The sequence below is a fragment of the Mus pahari genome, chromosome 14 (assembly GCF_900095145.1).
Source record: "Mus pahari chromosome 14, PAHARI_EIJ_v1.1, whole genome shotgun sequence".
Classification (NCBI taxonomy): Eukaryota; Metazoa; Chordata; class Mammalia; order Rodentia; family Muridae; genus Mus; species Mus pahari.
This window is the reverse complement of record NC_034603.1, coordinates 48,899,288-48,913,620: the sequence shown is the minus strand read 5'-3', so window position 1 is coordinate 48,913,620 and position 14,333 is coordinate 48,899,288. Positions and strand designations below refer to the sequence as shown.

Genomic DNA, 14,333 nt, shown 5'->3' with positions numbered 1-14,333 from the left:
TTCTTCTTCTTCTTCTTCTTCTTCTTCTTCTTCTTCTTCTTCTTCTTTCTTCTTCTTCTTCTTCTTCTTCTTGTTCTTCTTCTTCTTCTTCTTCTTCTTCTTCTTGTTCTTCTTCTTCTTCTTGTTCTTCTTCTTCTTCTTCTTCTTCTTCTTCTTCTTCTTCTTCTTCTTCTTCTTCTTCTTCTTCTTCTTCTTCCTCTTCTTCTTCTTCTTCATAGCTGTATGGCTTCAAGGAAGTGACTTAAGCTTTCTGTGGTCTCTTTGAAGTAAATAAAAGAATATTTTTCTAGATGGACTAAACACTTAGAACACTTATCAAACTTATTTTAGTGTAAAGCATTTGGAATCTTCCCTATGGTTTAGGAAGGAAGAATGATGGTGATGATGATAATGACAACGATGGAGATAATAATTGTAATGGTGGCGGTGGCAGTGATATCTATTATAATGCTATTTAAAGAGGCAACACATAGGGGAGAAAACCTAGACAATGGGAAGGCCTAGAACTCACTTTGATTCTGCTCCAAGCTGTTAGTTCAGCAAAATTCCTTCCCTAAAGGGTTAGAGATAGAAATAAGCAAAATGTATCTTATTCTATGCTTGGCATGCAATATATTTTTAGGCATATTATTTCCTTTCCTCGCTTCTCCTGTATCACTGTGTGTCATCAATGTGTCTGGACAGTGAGATGAGAGGCGGGGACATAAATATGAATGAGATGTAGTTTCTGTCCTCAAAAGACTCAGAGTCTTCAAGAAAGACTTGGACACACACACAAGGACACTGTGCTATGACAAGAACTATCACTGTGACATCAGCACAAGGCATAATTGTATTGGGATCGTCGTGACAGAAAGACCAATCATCAGAAAGAAGCGAGGGAATCATCCCATAGGAGGCAATGGGACTTGGAAGGAAAATGTAGCTGGGCTGACTGAAGAAGGCGTGGCATCTCAGGCAGCCTAGGGGACAGGCTGAAGCATGCGGTCACCGAGAGAGAGAAAGAGAGAGAGAGAGAGAGAGAGAGAGAGAGAGAGAGAGAGAGAGAGAGAAGTCTTTGCTTGGAGTCACATTCTCTGTTTCTTTGCCTAAGTAGATATCCATCTACTCCCTTGTACCTGCTGTCCACATGGAGAATGGACAGGAAAAGACAGGGTAACAGTGACACTTGGTCAGCCCACACTGGCATGTATACACCTCAAGAAGTACACAGTCAGGAAAGAAAAGCCCATAACAGTAGAACCAACCAGAATGACTTCTGACAAAACAGAGCACAGTGCCACGCCAGAGTAAGGATCCTGGGAGATGTCACATGCTCGTTCTGGCTCCTTTAACAGTAGCTGCATCCAGGTCTCTAGGCTACCACCTTGACTAGAAGAGGTCCCTGAATTCCCAGGCAGGGATCCACGGTCTAAGCCAGGATTAATAGTATAGGAGGTTTTTGTTGAGGGTATAGTACACTGTCACCCTCAGAACTTCCTGCCAAAGCCAACAACTGACAGGTGCTTTCAGGGAAACCAAATCCACAGCTGAATCTCAGCATTGCTCAGCAGCAACAGTTTCTTCTCCAGGAATATGAACAAGGTAGTGGTGGCACACACCTTTCATCCCAGCACTCTGGAGGCAGAGGCAAGTAGACCTCTGAGTTTAAGGCCAGCCTGGTCTACAGTGAAAGTTTCAGGACAGCCAAAGCTGCACAGAGAAACACTGTCTTGAAAAACAGAAGGAGGAGGAGAGGAAGAAGGGGGAGGAAAAGGAGGAGGAAGAGGAAGAAGAGGAGGAGGAAGATGTGGAGGTCTTCAGGCATGTATAGCTGCGTACTAGAGTGTGAGCATGGATATCCATATACATAATATGTGTGCATTGTGTGTATATATACATGATTGTGAATGAATGCATTGTGGGTAATATACGGTTGTATGGTTGTGTATATTTACATACTGTGTATACATACACACAATGTATAGTATGTATTGTATGCATATGCAAGATTGCAGCATGCATGTTTGTATGTACAAATGTGTCAAGTTTTATATCATGTCAAATGTATTTGTGCAGTTGTGTGAATTGGGTAGGGCATGTGTATACATAGTGTGTGCTTGGGTACATGGACATGTATGCTGAGTGCATATGTGTGGTGTGTGGGTGGGAGATGAGGGGCTCAGAGACCATCTTCTCCAGTGTTTAGGTACAAGGAGTTGCTTCATGGAAGGAAAGCCCCCAGGCCAGGGGGAATAGAGTATCCATGCTAGTCCTCTGCATCCTTGGTAGAAACCTCCTGGTCATTTCACAATCTGCCTAAATCCCACAAAAGCTGTGAATTCACCTCTGCTCCCAAGTCTTTTGTCCTCCAGTCTCCTGACCCAGAATTCTGATACTCTACTAACTGGGGTGTCTGTCTCCTCATGCTCTGGGTCCTTCATCCATTACATCTACTCTCAGAAATGTCTGGACATCCTTTTATCCCAAAGGTAGGGAACTTGGAGGGCTGCCTGTCTCAGAGACATTTAGAAAGTATGTGTAGAGTCCTTCTGTGTACCCCGAATGCTAAGGCAGCCATGGGAGCAGGACCCCAGCCCTGATCCAGAGGCTGAAAACCACAAGACCCTGTGAGACAATAAAGACTGTCAGGGCTTTTGGATCTGAGTCTTGAATCCAGCTAACCGCTGCCCAACTGTGCCCTTTTGGGCAAGCCTTAGCCTCCCTCACATCACTTAGAAAAATGGAGCCAGTTGTATCTAGAAACCACATTCAGTCCCCGCCCCCCCACTGAAAGTTTAAGCAGAATATTTAAAAGGCAGCATCAAAGGTTTAAAATGTCTAGGAGTTATTGAAAGCCTTGGGTGCTTTGTGGAGGGAGTGATGGAGTCTCTTGTCTTAGGACGACATCCCCTTTTCTACTCTCCCTTCCCTTCACATCCAGGGAGAGCTACTTTTGCCTGACTTAACCCTGCCAGAGAAAGGGGTTGGGGCACCTGAGACTTTTCTAGAGGCAGAAGAGAGGAGCTGTCCCCTTGTGTCCATCCTGACAGAAGTCCTGTAAGTTCTCCCAGTAACTGGGCACATAGCCCTTCCTAAAAGAAATTCATATACATGCAAATCGGAAACTATACTCATTCATACCCACAGCCAAGGATGTGCACACAGAACATACAGCCCATCACAGGCACTCTTCTACTTATGACACATTCCAGCAGCCGCAGCACATCACCCACAGGCGGCTTCACGAATTGAAGACTTGGCACAAACGCCCGGTTCACATATAAACAGTTCACATCCTACACACACCCCTGCACGACACCGCACTCACACTTGCTCAAGTGCCCACGCTGCACAGTCCCTTCTCTCTCCAGCCCGTTTCACACACCCAGGCATCCCTTCACATTTCTTTGCACACACGGCTTGCACATAAACACAGCATTCTTACTACTCTCCATCTCTTCCACAAGCCGGTACAACCGACCACATCTGTGCTGCTCCCTCCCCCCCAATCCCTCCCCCGCCCCAACATCCCCTGCAACTTCAACAAGAGGCTTCCCGCTCGGTGTGCAGCGGCCACAGTGGCCAGGAATTAAAATGCAGCAAGGAGGAGCCGGGAGCGTCAGCACCGCGTCTCCAGGAGCGCACAGCGCTCGCCTCGGCCGCCGCCGCCCCGCCCGCCTGGAGCCGCGGGGCCAGCGAGCGCAGTAGCAGGTGCTCAGAGCCCAGCCGCGCCAGCCTCGCGCGGCTGCTGCCCAACTTCGCCCGGGGCCCGAGAAGGGCCGGGCTACGGAGAGAGGAGAGCAGCCGCCGCCACTGCCACCGCCATCGTGGACTTGGAATCTTGAGAGGAGACGGGCCCACGGAGCTGCGAGCTTTGATGAGCGGCGAGTCGGGATCAGCCCCAGAAGGTGTTGCTTGGGCTCCGCAGTTCCCAGCTCCCGTCTCCCAGAGAGGATATGAGGCAAGGAACAGCAGAGCCGGGTTTTTCTAAAGAGGATCCGTGCCGAGAGGAAAAGCGATAGTTTCCCGGGACCAGCAACCTTGGATGGGCCCAGCAGCGAGTGGCTTTCCGCAGGACGCCTTGAGAAGCCCCTGGCCCCAGACGACAGTAGACACCCCACGGGACTCAGGAACTGGACTTGGGGAAGCCTGGGAGCGTCTCAGCAGAAAGCAGCTCCGGCAGCCGTGAGAAAGAAGGGTCCTGGAGGAAAGGAAAGGAGGAAGTCGCCACTCGGCGACCACTCACCCCAGTACACACCCACCCCACCCGCCGAGCCTGGAGCCGCGGAGTGCCTCTGGGGGCGCTCGTTCCTTGGCGCCTTCCCTCGCATGTCCCAGCACCACTGGGCTAAGGGCCAGACTAGTGGGGTCCCCGGGACTGGCCAAACCAGGCATGGTGGCCCAGTGGTCTCTCTCACAGGATCAGCGTAAAAACTGGGGTTAGTCCGTGCAGGGGGGACTCAGTTCAGGGTCCCCCGAGGTCCAGGACCAGGATAGGTCGGCGGGCACAGAGCCCAGGGATTGGAGAGGCGGCTCCCAATGGGGCCCCTCCGGAGGTAGTGCCCAGTGACTCTCGTCCTTCTGGAAGACTCGGGGCCAGCAAAGCCTGGGGTTGGGGGGCACTCAGGAGAGGCCAGAGCTAGGGGCGGCGGGCCGAGGCGGCACTCAGTCCCGGGCGAGCGCCCGCGGAGGCGGCGGCGGCGACGCCGGGCGGGCATGCCGCGCCACCGGAGCTCCTGTCGGGAGCAGGCTTCCCCGGCACAGGCTGCGCGCGGCTGCTGCTGCTCCCACTGCTGCTGCGGACTCCCATGGCGGCTCCGCCCGGCCGGGGCCGCCACCGCTGTCGCCAGCCTCGGGCTGAATGAATGAGCCGGAGCGGCGGAGCCCGGCTGCCGGCGACCGCGCTCAGCGGCCCGGGACGCTTCCGTATGGCCCGCGAGCAGCCGGCGCCCGCGGCGGTGGCAGCAGCTAGGCAGCCCGGGGGCGACCGGAGCGGCGATCGGGCGCTGCAGGGGCCAGGGGTCGCCCGCAGGGGGCGGCCGTCCCTGAGTCGCACTAAATTGCACGGGCTGCGGCACATGTGCGCGGGGCGCACGGCGGCGGGAGGCTCTTTCCAGCGGCGGGCGCTGTGGGTGCTGGCCTTCTGCACGTCCCTCGGCTTGCTGTTGTCTTGGTCCTCGAACCGCCTGCTCTACTGGCTCAGCTTCCCGTCACACACGCGAGTGCACCGCGAGTGGAGCCGTCAGCTGCCGTTCCCCGCTGTCACCGTGTGCAACAACAACCCCCTGCGCTTCCCGCGCCTCTCCAAGGGGGACCTCTACTACGCGGGCCACTGGCTAGGACTGCTGCTGCCCAACCGCACCGCGCGCCCGCTGGTCAGCGAGCTGCTGCGGGGCGACGAGCCGCGCCGCCAGTGGTTCCGCAAGCTGGCTGACTTCCGCCTCTTCCTGCCGCCGCGCCACTTCGAGGGCATCAGCGCTGCCTTCATGGACCGTCTGGGCCACCAGCTGGAGGACATGCTGCTCTCCTGCAAGTACCGGGGCGAGCTTTGTGGCCCGCACAACTTCTCCTCAGTGAGTTGCCCTCCGCGCGAACCCGCCCTTTCTGACCCCGCGCTTCCCAGGAGTCCTGAGGCTCTTAGGTGGGCCCTAGGGACTGGACACCAGGCCCCTGTGAGTGTCACCACTTCCTGACTGGGTGTCACCTCTCCTCAGTGCTCAGGAAGAACCCACTCTCGAGTCCCCCTGAGTCTTCAGGTGGTGGGAAACTCGGACTTGGCTCTGTCTAGGAAGTCACCTTAATGCTGTTAGAGTCTCCTTGTACAGTTCCTTCCGGTGTCAGCTCTCAAACTCCTCCCTCTACTCTCTGTGGTCCCTTCTCTAAATAGTGGTTCCCCCACCCACCCACCCACCCACCCGAGGTTCATGGGACTCAAAGATACTGCTCTCTGTCTGGGCTTTAGAGTTGTCATAAATTGGGGGCTTGTTCTCTTTGGGGAGAACCAATACAAAACCCTTCAAAAAATGGGCTAACAAGGTGTTTTAGGAACTCTGTTTAAGATCCCAAACAGCTTATGATTTCAGAGTTCCACACGAAGTCTAGGAGAAAACTCCCAAGGGCATCAAGTTGCGGGTCCCTTTTTAAGGCAGTGGCACCTTTCTGCTGATTGGAAAACAAAAAACCAGAAAACCAAACCGCTCCATGAGCACACCCACCACCTTTCTGGATGAAGGAGTATCCTTAGGTGGGAAAGTTGCAGCCAGCCGGCTCAGAAATGCAAACAGCCAGGGCCAAAAGAAGCCCGGCTGGGGATTTGTGAGCCATTTGCTGTACTGGTTCCCCCACACTGTGGGTCTGGAGAACGCAGATGTCAGGCAGAAGGTATCTGCCTTGTGCAGTCTGTCTCCGAAGATCTCTGGTGCCAGGACCCGGCAGGATACAAGCCTGTCCAACCTTTCCTGTGTAAACGCCCCTTAGGTGGGCTCTGGCTTTTCTACCAGTGCAAAGAATGTTGGTGTGCATCCGTGAGGCGTACTCTCAGAACGATCTCTCTTTGGGATTTTTGTCTCTGACAAAGCTTTTCCTGGGATGGCAGAGTTGCCACAGTCGCAACAGGTGTTGGCTTGATGCTGGTCATTCTAGGTCTCTGATTGGCTGTTCTGGTTATCTCTTGCCTGAGATTCCACCCTTAGCTTCAGTCTTAACTCTGTTGACTTTTGCTGTTGGACTGAGTATAGAGTCCTGTTCTGACTTACCCCTCTCTAACACATACCATGTTGGGAAATGGGAAGGGTTTCAGCTGGCCTTCTGACCATCTCATCTGAGACTCCCTGCCTCTGTAAGCAGGGAATGCTGCTAACATACACTTAGACAAGGCTCCCTCTGGAACCTCAAGCATAGTGCATAAAAGCCAAAGAATACAGGCAAGCAACCCTTATGGTCGGTTGGATTTTTGACTGAACACTGGTGAGCAAGCTCTAGAGTTAGACTGAAGTTCAAGGTTACATTTAAGTGCGAGATCTAAGTTGCACAACACACAACCTCTTCGATGCAACTCTGCATTGGACGATTGGTTTACCAAGCAGGTTGAATTGCCTTCTGACAGCTAGGATTGCCTTCTGATATCACAGCAGAGCTGAATTAGCGATGACTTTCATGCCTATATTTTTAAATGAGTAGGGAACTGTAAAGAACACTCTCATGCTTGACATCAGCAAGTTCAAAGTCTAACCTAGTATACCACCGAGTTCATTACACAGAAGCCACGGGGAACCTTCCTGGGCCTAGCTGCCATCAGAAAAACCTGCCTGAGTAAGGCTCTTGCCTCCTCCCCCACCAGTCTGGTGCCTCTCAGAAGCTGGAAGAATGCGATAGGAGCCATCTCAGTCTACATAGATAGAGTCTAACCTGAGTCTACATGCTGAGGGCACACCACCCAGACAGGCATGGGCATGCGTTGTGTGGGATGGGGTATAAGGAGCTGAGAACTAGGGGGTAAAAGTACTACCCCTTGTGCCCCGGGACCTCAAAGTGACCTCTGGTGCCTTATCATTCTGTTCCTGTCCGGAGAGTTTTAGGCCCTATAACAAGGCATGCTTTGGGCTGCTGTTTTTCTACCTGAAGACTTCAAGAAACACTTTCAGGGAAGTTTCTCAACACTGAGAAGACCCCATCAGAAACTCTTAACTGCCTGCTCTCTGGAGGAGCCTTTGCCATCCTTGATGGAGTGGCCCTGTGATGTGGTAGCCAAGGGTAGGAATTCTTGGGTCATATGGCTGCTGTTCAGATTCTGAGTTCTCTCTCTCTCTCTCTCTCTCTCTCTCTCTCTCTCTCTCTCTCTCTCTCTCTCTCTCTCTCTCTGTGTGTGTGTGTGTGAGAGAGAGAGAGAGAGAGAGAGAGAGAGAGAGAGAGAGAGAGAGAGAGAGAAAAGAAGGAGGAGAAGGAGGAGGAGGAGGAGGAGGAGGATTTATTTTGGCTTGGAGTCTTTCCTGATGACCCCAACCAGCATCACACACACACACACACACACACACACACACACACACACACAAAACAAAACCCATAGACAGGTTTGTTCCAGTTTTTCTCTATTCCCCTGTGTATCTCACTGTACCTGCCTAAGACTGCTTGCTTCTCCCTTAGCCAAGGGAAAGAACTGTGTGTAGTTTGCTGCTGTCTTCCCAGCACAGAACCTGACACATAGTGGATGCCCAGGAGAGGCTTGAAAAATGAGTATCTTCACGAGGTATCCGCAGGATCGTGTCTCCTAGGGCCTTGGTCGACTTCCTCTAGCAAATACCTGTAAACTGCACTTCCAGGGGGAAGCTGGCAGCCTGTGGCACGAGAAGCAGGATGTGAAGCACTGACTGGGCACCTGTAATTCTCACGTTTTTAGATGGTAGAGCAACAAGTGAAGGGCGGAGCATTTATGGGGGACTTTCAGGGAAGGTAGCATCCGTCTCTAGTTAGTCCCGTGTCTAAAAACAAACACTGGTAGGAGAGAAACGGATTGCTGAGGGCAGTGCGTTAGGCTAATTCTCCAGGCACACTCTGGACGTGTTCCCGGATGGCTCTGGATTTGTTGAAGCTGGGGAAGGTTTCATCACCCGGCAGTCAAAGCAAGCAGAGCCTGCTTCTTCTGAAAGCCTGTGTTGTTTCCCCAGCATCGGCTGTGAACCTCAGCTCTGCTCTGGCTCCTCCTTAGCTCCTGGCAGTGGAGAGAGAAGTCTGGGGAGGAGTCTGGGGAGGAGGCAGAGCTCTGAGAGCCCAGGGGGCCTTAAAAGAGAAACCAAAAGACTGGAAATAAGAACAGACAGGCCAATGCGGGGTAGGCTCTACATCAAGGACAAGGGGTCATTGCCCTCTCTGGGAAACAGCATGCTTCAGGAGGGAGAGTCAACCAGACCTGGTCTTTGGCTTTAGGTCTGTTCCTTCATACCAGTATTCCCTGGGCAGACACTTGGCTTCTGGGCCTCCAGTAATAAGGTCTCTCTCTGAGAGGCACAAGGAGATATCTTGGATAGCAGTAGATGCTTAGTATTCAGGAGCCATTGCTAAAGTATTAAAAAAAAAATAGCTAGGCACCGTGTACATGGCACATGGTGGTAAGAGGTTCTAAGTATTATCACCATAATTATCCTATCTTTCCATGGCTACTTACCTGGGAAGAAGGGCATGCTCGTTCTTATTTTAGTCCTTGAACCAACCATGTCGACTCTGTGCCGAGGTACTTATTAGATGTTAGCGGTATAAAATAAAATAAGGCTTGATAAACACCCTTCAGCAACTTGCAAGAGTTGTGTGAACCAGAGCCAAGGGCATACAGCGAGGGCTCCAGAGCAGAGTTGGGACCTCTGATGGCTTCCTGGAGGAAGTGACATCTGAGATGAATCTTAAAGACTACATAGGAGTTCCAGGCAAGAGGAAGGGACAAAGAAAGGCTCAAAGGAACAGCATACACAGATAAGAAAGCCCAATAGAGAACACACACACATACACACACACAGTGAGATTGAACCAGTGCCTTCCAGTCTGGGACAAGTTTTAAATAGCGGCAACAGAAGTGGTGCTGAAAGGTCCCAAGGCAATGGTGTGATGGAAACCTGGGGGCTCAACTAAAGCTTTGAAATTTGCAGCAAAAAATCTGATGTGTTTCCCTTCTGGTTGTTCTGCTATCATACCTGGGCCCCAGCATCTAGCTTTCACCCTCATTTCTAAGCCCATTGGGGTATTCCCACTCCATCCTCTTCTCTGTCCGAGTTAACCTTTAGTTCAGATTTGGACCATTCATCCATGCTAAAAGCCAAGGAAACAACATTTAGGGTTTTGTGGTTTTGTTTTTGTTTTTTCAATCACATTTTACCATATCAAGACAACTGGCTGCTAAGAGGCAACAGTCAAAAACAAGAAATGATTTCAGTAACATGTTGTTTAAAATCAGCAAATTCTGTTGAAAGGATGCTAGGCCAGGCAGCCTAGTGGCTGTGAAGATGGATAGCTTTAAGGCGTCAAGAAAGAAATACTTCTGCCTTTTATAGAGAGAGGAATAAATGAGCTACTACATGTAAAGTGCTTAGACCAGTTTCTGGCATCAAGCAAGCATTCGATAAATGGGAGCCGTTTCCATTTTTATTACTTGCATGAGCATTTACAGTGAAGGGCAAAGGCAGATAGCATCGGGCGTCTGTGACAGGCCAGACCCTGGCTGGCTTGTTTCATGTCATCTTCATAGTAACCCTGGACAGTTTGTGATAATCCATGTGTTGTAAATGGAGGAGATGTCATTCCGAGATGGGTTGCAATGTGTTTCAAGTCAAGAGCCAGCGCGTAGCAAGGCCAAGTTCCAACCCGAGTTGCCATGACTGTGGGAGCAAATGCTCTTTCTGCAGCAGCAGAGGAAGGGAGAAGTGATGGGGAGGAGACAGGGCGCATCCTCTAGGAAGTCTGGTCCAGCCTCAACTTGGCCCTGGCCAGCTGTGTGCCTTTGGCCGCAGGACTGTCTTCTGCAATAATAGGATATGAGCCAAATGGCCATTGAGACTTAGCAGCAGAGTCCTCTGTTCAAGTGAGCAGTCAGGGGGAAAGCGGGCTTGAGTCCTGCAGATGGCTAGAGCATCTCAGCCATCCTTTTCTTTTCTTTGCAGAACTGAAGCAGTGATTACGGGGGAAACGTACACGTTATTGAAGTGCTGGAGACAGGACGGTGATTAAATAGACATTTATACAAGGAACATGAAAAGACCTCTACCGGTTATTTGACTTCAGGGAAATTAGTTTAGGGAATCAAATGTAAACTCTACCCAGGTCTGCAGATATCCAAATTGACCCACATCAGGCTAATTCTGATAGTGGCTATTTGGGAGCCACTGTGGCTGGCCATGAAGGCATCAATCAGATGCCTTCCCAATTGAGAAGGAATTGCTGGAGCAATAACCAGGCCATTTGCTGGGTACGTGTAGATCTCTGACCCTGCTGATTTGCTTGGGTATATAGTCAGATCCATTCAACCAGAGCTCAATAAATACTTAATGTGTGCCAGTCACTGACCTACCGAGATGACCATAAATCTAATCTCTTCCTGGCAAAGAGGTTCTCAAAGGTCAAAGTGCTTTAGCCACATTGTTGGCTGTGAAAAGAGGTCCTGACTATATCAAGAGTAGGTCTGGGATCTGTGTGAGGCATATCTGTGTCCCCTGAGCCGTATTCACCTTTATCAGAATCTCATGAGCACCGTGGAACCCATTTCTCAGATCAGGTCGCACAACCAGGAGGCAGCTCAATGTGATTCTAACCAGAGCTTGGCCCAGTTCTAAAGCCGCCAGCTCTTGGGTGTTAATGAGGCTAAACCTTCCTGGAAGGGGATCACTCAAGTTCCTCAAGCCTTCATGAGAAATGTCTGCTGATGGTTGGTTGGTGTGGACCACGGGACTTCTGCGAGATTCCATGACCCACACCCCTAAGGGAGAGATGGTTCTAAAGAGTGAGATTCCAGCATGAGCTTCTCATCCAGCAGCCACACACCACAGCAACCTTATGGTAGGGGCAGTGCTCAGGAGTAGCAAGTCTTCATTGTATCTAATCTACATGAATGAAATTGTTACAGTTTCCAGGGTCAATAAAGAGCGAGCTATGAGCCCTTTCCATTCTTTCTGAGGACACCGATAACTTGAAAACCTGGCTGTTGCCAATCTGAGATTCCACTCAGGCTGATTCTAACAAATAGATGATTCATTCATAATTAGAACATTGAACTGTTGGTAAAACAAACTGCCTATGGACGGCCAGGCTGTTTGCTTCCCTGAGCATGTCAAAAGTCTCCCTGACACCATTGTTTACACGGTTAATCTGCTTATTAAATTGTTTCCTCGGATTCCCACACACATTTACTGAGTTCCTACTCTCTACCTGGACCTTTTGCATCCGTTGTTTTTATTTCAGTCTGGCAATGGACCAGACAAGAAAGTGTTCCCTTTCTCCCTGTTACAGATAAGGAAACTGAGGTAAAGGTAGGTCACCCAAGATCGTAGAAAAGAAATACTGATCTTGGGGTCAACATTCTTTGCATTACTTCATAGTCATTTCCTTTTGGTCAAACAAGCCTGCATCTTTCATCATCCCAGTCCAGAGAGGAAATTATAACCCACATCCCATATCAGTTCATTCCTGTAGTGATGGAGGGTACCTGTTGCTCTTTTATGGACACCAAAGAAGGAAATGACCTGCTTAGATCATACACAGAACAGAAGAATAAGTAAAATTGCATCCGGTGTCCCCAGTGAACATTATAGGTTGAACTAACTATAATATGGCAAGATTCCTAGATCCTTCATACATGCTGATTCAATAGGTAGGGACAAGGCCTGTCATGTATTTCTCACAAGCTCTTGGTGATGCAGACAGTGTTGGTTCATGATCTGATCTTTGAGATGCAAGGTTGTGAAATTCTTGAAACCCCAGAAAATCAAGGGTCACCATTGACACAGTTCTCAGTCAGGCCAGTTCCTGGGTTCTGTAAAAGTCTATGGAGACCAGCATCCTAGGGTGAAGAAAAGATGAAAAGTCTGAGGAGGGATGGTGAGCTCACTAGGACATGCAGCCAAAGCCTCTATTACAAGAAATTAGGGTCCATAGAGAAGGGTGGACCCAGCCAGAACACCAGCGAAGCTCAAGTGCAAACATACTGGCGTTGATGTAGCAGAGGTTGTCCCAAGCAATGCTGCTTCCATTGCCTGAGTTCCCTGTGGAGCTTGGCGGATACTCCTTGCTAGGCTCCCTTCTTCCCTACTCTTCAGGATGCAGGCCCAATAAAATTTAAGTATCAAATGTCTTGAGCAATGGCCCCATGAAGTTGCCTGTGCCCTCCTCCTCTCTAGTGCCCATGACTGTGTTACCTTTCCAGATGTGATGGGGTTAAGAATTTGACATGAGCTCATCCTAGGTTATCCAGGCAAGTCCATAGACCCTTGTGAGTGAGAAAACGAAGGCTGTCTTGACAGTGCAAGCCTGTGGTTACAGATATTCAGGAAGATGAGGCAGGAAGATCATAAGTTTGAGGTCTGCCTGGGCTAAAGAGTAAGTTCAAGTCCAGCCCAGGCAAATTAGTGAGAGTTTCTCTAAATAAAATGGAGAAAAGGATGGCTAGAGACAAAAGCTTGTTGATAGACTGGTGTGTGAGGCTCAGAGGAACGGAGATGGGGAGGAGAGGGGGAAGGAAGGAGGAAGAGCAGAAGAGAGAAGAACTGGGCATTCAACATGTGAGATGTCGCCCCTGGAGCAGAGAGAGTTCAAGAGATGTGAAGCAATGGCTGTGGAGACCGGAAGTGGCCATGACAGCAGCCCCTAAAAGCTGGAAAAGGCAAGGAAAAAAAAATCACTCTGAGATCTCAAGGTGAAGCGCAGCCTTGTGAACACCTTGATGGGAGCCAGTACGACTCTCGGCAGACTTTGACCGTCAAGCTGAAAGATACTAAACCTGTGCTGTTTGAAGTGACATGTTTATTATAAAAAATTAAGAACCTTAACCCAGCCAAACTGGCTTCAGACGTATGAGATGTGTTCTAGAACAGCTCATCATTCGCAGTAGTGAAGCAGGCTGGGTAATGGAGGGGCAGGCAGGGTCTTCCTTTAAAAAAAAAAAAATCTAGAAAACAAAAGAGTTTGTAACAAACACACATCTCTTTTCCAAAGCATCATGGGAGTAATTGAATCACACATCCATGAAAGTTTGGGAATTTATGCTTCAGAGACTAGGAAAAGGCATTGGAGTAAAGTAGATTAGAAGGAAAGAATCAGACAGATTCAAGTTCAAATCCCAGCTCTGCCAAGTGTCAAGCGAGTAGCTGGTTATGAACTACTTACCTTGTTTGTAAAGTCCACACCATACCCTCCTTGCATGGTTGTGGTGAGACTTAAATAGAGTATATTGATGTCTTACAATTTGTTTATTGAGAGTCAGTCGCAGTGGGTGTAAGTTGAGTGTCAATAGAGAAAGTAAGCTTGTGTCTATAAAATCACCACAGATGTTGTAGGTGCTAGTGTCTTCAGTGGACAATAATTTCACTTCCAAGAAGGTCCTCCAAGGCTCCAGACACTAGCCTCCTACTGTGTCACAAGCCTAGCCAGGAAGCATTATGTAATTTTGATATCACACTTGTCTGGGCAAGCTGGTGCCTTTAGTGTCCTGCTCAAAATTAAAATTCAGAGAGGGAGGGGTGCGGAGAGGGCACAGTTGGTAATATGCTTATCAGGAAAGCATGAATAACTGAGTTTGCCTCATTCCCAACACTCACATGAAAGCCCCATGCAGTAAGAGGAGCCCCTGTAGTGTTAGCACTGGGAAAGACCCCCTGGGG

The 14,333-nt window shown here is 49.8% G+C and overlaps 1 protein-coding gene across 2 annotated transcripts in view; it reads left to right on the top strand.

Annotated features, from left to right (window-relative positions):
• Positions 1-14,333, top strand: part of Asic2 (acid sensing ion channel subunit 2) — a 1,084,476-nt gene that overhangs the window by 804,938 nt on the left and 265,205 nt on the right. Inside the window, exon 1 of one of the 2 annotated variants that reach the window (XM_021211868.2) lies at positions 3,695-5,555. The exons of the other annotated variant lie outside the window; for it this stretch is intronic. Within the exon in view, the coding sequence (XP_021067527.1) occupies positions 4,848-5,555 (708 nt within the window). The 5' untranslated portion in view covers positions 3,695-4,847. Of the gene's footprint in view, positions 1-3,694; positions 5,556-14,333 lie in introns of those variants that run through there. 2 annotated transcript variants of the gene reach the window in all.